This window comes from Gossypium arboreum, chromosome 10 (genome assembly GCF_025698485.1).
Source record: "Gossypium arboreum isolate Shixiya-1 chromosome 10, ASM2569848v2, whole genome shotgun sequence".
NCBI classification, from domain to species: Eukaryota; Viridiplantae; Streptophyta; class Magnoliopsida; order Malvales; family Malvaceae; genus Gossypium; species Gossypium arboreum.
In genome coordinates this window covers 112,224,235-112,232,413 of record NC_069079.1, presented here as the reverse complement: position 1 = coordinate 112,232,413, position 8,179 = coordinate 112,224,235, and the positions used below count along the sequence as shown (strand labels likewise).

General features: G+C 41.3%; 1 protein-coding gene across 1 annotated transcript; it reads right to left on the bottom strand.

Moving 5' to 3' along the window:
• Positions 1–1,084: 1,084 nt before the first annotated feature.
• Positions 1,085–3,268, bottom strand: LOC128282123 (uncharacterized). Its single transcript, XM_053020304.1, has 4 exons — positions 2,945–3,268; positions 2,678–2,782; positions 1,832–2,593; positions 1,085–1,783 (listed from the first exon to the last, which is right to left on the bottom strand). The coding sequence occupies exons 1-4, from the start codon at positions 3,266–3,268 to the stop codon at positions 1,085–1,087; spliced, it is 1,890 nt and encodes a 629-aa protein (XP_052876264.1).
• Positions 3,269–8,179: the final 4,911 nt, after the last annotated feature.

Sequence of the window (8,179 nt, the reverse complement as noted above, 5' to 3'; positions counted from 1 at the left end):
TCTCTGTTTTAGATTTTGCAATCATGTCGTCCACATAAACTTCGATCTCCTTGTGCATCATGTCATGGAACAAAGTCACCATGGCTTTCTGATATGTTGCTCCTGCGTTTTTCAATCCGAATGGCATCACTTTATAACAAAATATTCCCCACATGGTTACAAATGTCGTCTTTTCCATGTCTTCAGGATGCATTTTTATTTGGTTGTATCCCGAGAAGCCGTCCATGAATGAGAAGAGTGAGTAACCTGCCGTGTTATCCACTAGTGTATCAATGTGAGGCAATGGGAAATTGTCTTTGGGACTGGCTTTATTCAAATCCCGATAGTCCACGCACATCCGTACCTTCCCATCTTTCTTAGGAACTGGGACTATGTTGGCTACCCATTCTGAGTACTTGACCACTTGTAAGAAACCGGCGTCGAATTGCTTTTTGACCTCTTCTTTTATCTTTAACAAAACATCGGGTCTTATCCTTCGGAGTTTCTGTTGTACTGGCCTGCATCCTTCCTTTATGGGGAGTCGATGTACCACGATATCAGTATTCAATCCGGGCATATCTTGATATGACTATGCGAAGATATCCTTGAATTCCCGGAGTAACTCGATGAGGTCCTGCTTTGTTTCTGCAGCGATACTAGCTCCAATTTTCACCTTTTTTCCTTCTCCTAAGCTAACAATTTCCATCGACTCTTTGTGAGGTAGGATTTGTTTCTCCTCTTGTTCTACCATCCTTAACAAATCAGGAGATAGGTTAGAATTTTGGTCATTTTCAAAATCTTCAGTGTCCTCCATACATAAATCTTGCTCAAAAGGAATCTTTGAGTCATTGGCAACGTTGCTCATATCATTGATATCTGGAAACCTGTTATGGATGAAGAAAGAAATCCAAAGAACAAAAGAATCTAAGAATATTTGATTTGTGTGGTATGATTATGAATGAAGTAGAAAGAATAAAAGAATATTTGCTCAAGATGATACGCAAGAATGTATTTTTTATTAAAATAACGATGTTTGGGCATATGCCTATTTCATAAAAGGATTCTTATTGCCCCTAGGCTTAGAGCAATAAGCTTGTTTTGAACATTACTCTGAGTTAATTCTAAAAGTTACAGGGATCTCTTCCGCGGTCCAATTGTTCAAAACACTTCCCGAGATATAAGGGCGAATTCTAGATAAATTCCCTTCTTCGGTTATTTCTTCGCATATGGTGTTAATGCTCAAACTTTCTAACATTTCTTCCACCACTTTCCTCACTATCATCTCTTGTTTCGGGTGGATAGTTCCTCCGGACACGAACGTTTGGGATAGATGAGGAAAGGTCATTGGTTCCCACTTGACCTCCTCACCGCGCAGACGCGCTCTTCTCATCTCTTGCCTTTTCTCTAGCTCTTTCTTCTTTTGCTTCGCGTCTGGCTTAAATCCTAGGCCAAAACGGTCTCGTTTTTCCCTTAACACTGGTACCTCGATCCTTCCTTGGAGGCATCTTCCAAGTCCTCTTCCTGGTAGGGCTCCTTTGCCGACCGTCAATCGCAGGCCCATCCTTGTAGTTTTGGATATTTTGGGTATTGGGATCTTGTTCCCTTTGATAATGAATGTAGTATTGACGAATTCTAGTGATCGAAAGGAACATTCTATCGTCTCATCGTCCGTACCCACGTACGGTGCGTCACTGGTGACGGATGCAATGATGTCTTCCTCCGCGTTTATCGTTACCAACCTACCCTCAGTTACCAACTTTAACTTTTGGTGTAGGGATAACGGTACTGCCCCCGCCGAGTGAATCTACGGTCTCCCCAACAGGCAATTGTATGATGGTTTGATGTCCATTACCAAGAAGTCCACCTCGTATGTATTTGGGCCAATCAAGAGAGGTATCTCGATCCTTCCCATCACTTTTCTTTCCGTACCGTCGAATGCTCTCACGACGTTTTGACATGTCTTCATGTGAGAGTTATCCACTGGCAGCCTATTTAATGTGGATAAGGGCATGACATTCAATGCCGATCCATTATCAATCAATACCCCCGGCAATGTGTATCCCTTGCAGCGAGTGGTAATGTGTAGGGCCTTTGTAGATCTCATGCCTCCCGGTGGTATTTCATCATCATTAAAGAAAATAAAATTATCCGCACTGATGTTGTTGACCAGGCGATCGAGCTTGTTGACGGAGATATCATCCGCAACATATGTTTCATTTAAAACCTTCATCAATGCACTTCGGTGAGTTTCTGAACTCAAAAGCAAGGTTAGTACGGATATGCGAGCTGGCTGTTTGTGCAATTGCTCCACAACGCTGTACTTGCTGTGCTTCAGGAATTTTAAGAATTCCTTAGCCTCCTTTTCAGTTACAGGCTCATTGACAGGTGATTCAGGTCTGGTTGTCTTTTCCTTTTCTTGCTCAACGACCACGGATTTTCCTTTAGCTGGTTCTGCTTTTGTGTTTGGAGTATAACGCCTTCCACTGCATGTATAGAAACCCTTGCCTTGACCTTTCTTCGAAGTGCCAACTGGATTCTCCTCTCCCGGGAGCGTTACGTTGCAGTCGTAATTCCAAGAAACCCTTTTGCTATCTTTATAGGGGAAAGCAACGGGCTTTTAAATTATGACATTTGGTGTAATTGGTACTCCGACTTCATTGACTCTTAGTCGGGATATAATTACGACCGGGTGACTGACTCCATGGACATTGTTGATTGGCCCTTGCTCTGACGTGCACACATCTTCCCCTTTCTGGCCCTCGGTATACTCGAAGAATTCGATCTCTTTATTTTCTATCAATCTCTGTACCAGAGCCCTAAATTCATTACAATTTTGGATCTCATGCCCTTCCTCGTCGTGGAATTCACAGTAGTACTTTGCTCATTCGGGCTTCTCCTCTAAATCTTGTGTAATTAAACCTTCTTCCACCATTTTCTTCCAGACCCATCTCAACGGGGTCTTTACCTCCGATACGTCCATCTTAGTTCTCATCCCTCCACTTTCGACTATCGCGTTTACCCCATTGTCTGAATGACTGGGTAATGGATTTCCCGTCACATTAGGTTTTGTGGGATCATAGAACTTCACAATGCCCATCTTTATGAACCTTTCGACTAATTTTTTGAAGGCCGTGCAGTTCTCAATTGTGTGCCCTGCAATTCCTGCATGGTATTCGTATTGCGCGTTTGCGTCATACCACTTTAGGAATAGAGGTTGCATGGGTTTCAGGTAAAATGGAGACACCACATGCGCATCAAACAGATTCTGGTAAAGCTCCCTATACGTCATTGGGATTAGCATGAACTGGACTCTTTCCGTGTTAGGCCTTGGGTTGGAATCTTAACTCGCGGAGCCTTGATGGCTAGTAGTCACTGCCCTCAGCTGGCTTACTGTGTCTGGCTTGGAATAACCCTTATAACATGCGCTCACATTGTTCACCTCGTTTTTTTTCCTTCTTGGAGCCAATCTCTTGGTACTTTCCCCCGCTTCAATCTTCCCACATCTCACCGCATTTTCTATCATCTCCCCAGACATCATTATGTCAGAGAAGCTCTTAGTAGCGCTTCTCAACATGTGGTTAATGAATGGGGCCTTCAGGGTATTGATAAAAAACATGGTTGTTTCCTTCTCTAAGAGAGATGGTTGGACCTGCATTGCCATCTCCCTCCATCGTTGGGCATACTGTCTGAAGCTCTCACTTGACTTCTTTTTCATGTTCTGTAATGTAATTCTGTCGGGTGTTATGTCCGTCACGTGACCGTATTGTTTTATGAAAGCTTGAACCCAGTCCTTCCATGAACCAATTTGGGCATGGCTGAGCTGGTTATACCACTTAGCCGCAGATCCGATCAGACTGTCCTGGAAACAGTAGATCAACAGCTGATTATTGTTAACATGCCCGGTCATCCTTCGACAGAACATCGTAATATGAGCTTCAAGGCAGCTCGTCCCGTTATACTTTTCGAACTCCGGGGTTTTAAATTTTGGTGAAAGCACCAGATCTGGGACCAAGCTTAAGTCCTTAGTGTTGATCCCACCACGGTAGTCAGCAGTCTCCATTGCTTTGAACTTTTCTTCAAGCCATTTACACCGATCATCGAGTTGTTTTGCCAAGTCTACTTTTTCTTTCTCTATTTCTGCCACATCGTCAAGGTCCGGGACAAATGGATTAACTGGATTATCTCCAGGCTTAGAGCTTGAACCTATGGGAATATTCATTGGTGTCGAGGCATTAGCCTGGTATTGCTTAGGCCTGATAGTGATGGGTACCATTCACGGGTGTACCTCCGGTTGTGGTTGAGCATTTATAGAAGCAAAGTCTAGAGGGTAGATAGGGTCTTCATTATCGTTCCCCATAGCGCTCTTCCCCTTTTTGCGTTCTCTAGCCAGCAACTGCGCCAACTGGCCTATCAGATTATTTTGGGATTCTTCCATTTTTTCCTTCATATCTTGTTGTATTGTGGCATAGCCACCAGGACGCTTCCTCCATAATATAACCCATGTCCCCATGCAACAGATATACAATCATGGCATACATCATTCAGAATCAGATCATCATGCTTTTTAGTCAAAAGTAACCCTAGGAGTATAATGGTAATTTTGCATACATAGGGGTATTCAAGTAATTTAACTATTCTTAAGGTTTTTATACATAACATAGCCATTTACGTACAATCAGAAACACTTATCGCGTTTTCTTACCAATTTGGGCCTGTTGGCCCATTATCCCGTTTTTGGCCCATTAAGCCCAAAAATATCGAAATGCACAGAATCGCTCACTCTGCAGTCTTATCACTTTAATTTACCATATACATCAAACTATTAATCTCATGAGCATTCACACACTCGCAAGATCTCAAAATACCAGCTTTTCGGCATTTCGGCTTTTCTGCTTGTACCGATCTAGTCTATAAGAGGGTGTTAGTTACACACCTGTTTGCACGATATGCTGACGAGATCCACACACTAACCGCCTACAATTGGATTACTAACACGTTAATCTAACTATTCAAATACGAACTACGATTAACCCCTTACAATATTCGCCAACCACACCTACAGATCGAGTAAGTTTATAAGAAATCAATAAGCAACTCATTAACAAATTTTTGTCAGTGTTTACCACATAATCATAATTTCACTGCAAGCTGTCTTCCTGAGCAACAGTCACTAAATCATTTATAACTTGAGCTACGAAACTCCAAATCAAGTGCCGTTAATTTTCCCTAAAAATAGACTCATATATCTTCTATCCATAAAATTTTTAGAATTTTTGGTTTAGCCAATCAATACCAGATTTTTCTCAAAGTTTCCCATGTTTCACTGTTTGACTAATCTGACCACTCTTCATCATGAATCAAATTTCTCATTGTACAGAATTCAAAATATGTTCTTGTTTATTTCATTTGAAACTATACTCAATAATATTTAATTACATAATTTATTCAGCTTCTAATTCATCTCCCACAATTTATGGTGATTTTCCAAAGTTACGTTACTGCTGCTGTCCCAAGCAGATTTATTACCAAATCACTCTTTCACACATACCTTGCATGCATGTTATTTAAACATGTATATCACCAATCAATCATCACATATCTATGATTTTACTTAAGTATAATCTCCATTTCATCATTGTAAAGCACAACATGTTAGCCGATTTTTCCCTTTAGCATCTAAGGCACATGCATGCTCATTTGTTTGGCTCAACTTCACCTATCTTCCATTTTTCATCAAAAGAACATGAAACAACAACCATTTCCTTCATTTTAATTCATGACTAAATGCTCACAACACAACTAAAAACCAAAATATGCTTCAAGAGTTAAGGTAGAATCAAGAAGAACTCATGAACCTCAAAATAGAAGCAAGGTACCAAGAACTTACCTTCAATTTTCCTCCTCCTAGTGACCGAATACTCAAGAGATTTCTCCTCTCCTTTCTCTTCTCTAACTTTCGGCTATGATGAACAAAGATGGACAAAACTTTGTTCTTTTCATCTTTTTGTTATTTTATTACCCAACATTTTATGACATAAAATAACCTATATTATTTGTGCCATACCTATGCCATAATGTCAATAAAAAAAATGCCCATAATGCTTATCATGCCCATCATGGAACATTTACCTAACCCATTATCAATTTTTTTATCAATTTGTACCATAAATTATGGATATCAAGTGCATATATTGTCTTCAACAACATGATGGCCGGCCACTTCTTGTAAAATGGGAGGTTTGACATGCAAATCCTCCTATTTTGCACTACTATTTAGTTGGCCACTACAAATTAGCCTATAGCATTTTCAAACATTTTCACATAGGTCCTATTTCATAATTTCACTCACAAATGACAAAATCAAAGCATGAAATTTTGCCAACATTCACAGAATTCCCGAAAATTGGGGCGTTACACTATCGGTTGAGTGTTCCCTTGATTCGGACTAGGGATGTTGTCGTCGACTCTCCTACCCCACCACCATTCATACTCGGGGGTCATCATCGAGCCTGTGGTGAATCCTTTCATTCTTCGAGTTTGGTTCCATGCATCTGATATCTCACGAACTTTTTTCTTATAACCGTCATCCTTATAAGAGAACTCACATTGAACTAAACCTTGTGTCGCCGGTATGAACTGCCTCGACCGATACTGCCTTACAAGTAGCGGAGTATACCCAGAAGCTCCCCATATTCCAGCTAGAAGGACCCAGTCAAAATTACCTCACCTATATAAGATCTCGCTAGGGATCAACTACGGAGCCCTCCATTCAACATCCTCGACTCGCAAATTCTGGAGAATAGTTATCCATTTCTCCTCTGAGATGTCGTCTTGCCTCGATGTGGCCACTAATTCTCTTAATGGGGAATAATCCTTAGAGAATACCCAATAGGAGACCTTCTCTACTTTCCAAAAATGACTATGGAACCAAGCCAAAAGAAGCTGTGCACAACCAATAAATCTTCCCTCGCCCGCTCTTCGGCATGCATTCAAGGATTTGAAAGTCTCTACTAGGAATGCCGGGACAGGTGTGGTACCTTTGTCAAGCCGATCGAATAGATCCGAGACGGCTTCATCTATGTGTCCGAGTGCCTTAGGAAAGATGATCAAATCATAGAGGCTTAAGGCAAAAACGTCAACCCTTTTCTTTGAATCTGGGTGTGCAAGGATTAAGTCTCTCAAATTCCTCCAAGGAATACACTTACTATCCCCCTTTTGCTTGATGCGAGCTGCAACCCATTGTTCGCTCATCCCCGTGATATTTATTAATTTCTTCAAAAAGGGAGGGACGTTGACAGGTCTCGAATAGGCCCTATCGGCCTGAATATTTGGGCAATTAAGTAATGCCATGTATTCCTCCACAGTAGGCACTAAATCAACTCCTCCAAAGGTGAAGCAACTGTAAGCAGGGTTCCAAAACTGCGTGAGGGCCCGGAACAAGTACTTGCCCACCTTTACATCGAGCAAATAGCGTAAATCTCCGTAGTTACAGTAAAAGAGTTGCTTGACTTCGCCATTCCAACTATTCCATATATCCCTTAACTCTTGCAGGTCATTTTGAGTCACACTGATGCGAGTGAAATCCCACAACTCCGATTCATATCCCTCGGTCAAACTATCTTCTTTCTCTTGTTGCGTTCTCTCGGACAGCCACATTATCCTCCACTCTATCAAGAAATCCTTTTTCCATACTAAAACTCTCCTATCTAGTAACCGAACATGAATCAACACCCTTTTATGATGAGATGCCATGTGAAAACAACAAAACACAACAAGTCAGTATTATATACAAAGAATAGAATTCAAAGCAAATAAGGAATAAATAAGCACCTAATCGGGTAACCACTAGGGTTCGGTGTGGTTCTACCTAGGGTAGGCTCCTAGGGCTCATTACATGTGGTTCGGTTCTAAAGCAAAGGTACTTGAACCAGTAGATTCCTTGATCCTCACCCATTATAGGTTCATACGGATCGAGTTCGATTCAGGGGAATACATTTCCCTACGGCTATACAGAGATGAAAACCTTACGAAGACGCAGGTACGGATGTATCCCGAAAGCAATCCACTATCCTATACAGAGGTGAAGACCTCACGAAGGAGTAGTTTTTCACTTCCACTTAAGAGGGTGAAATTGACCAATAATGCGATGCGATATGCAAAGATACATCAAAGAATTAAACCACTTAAAACAAGCATATTA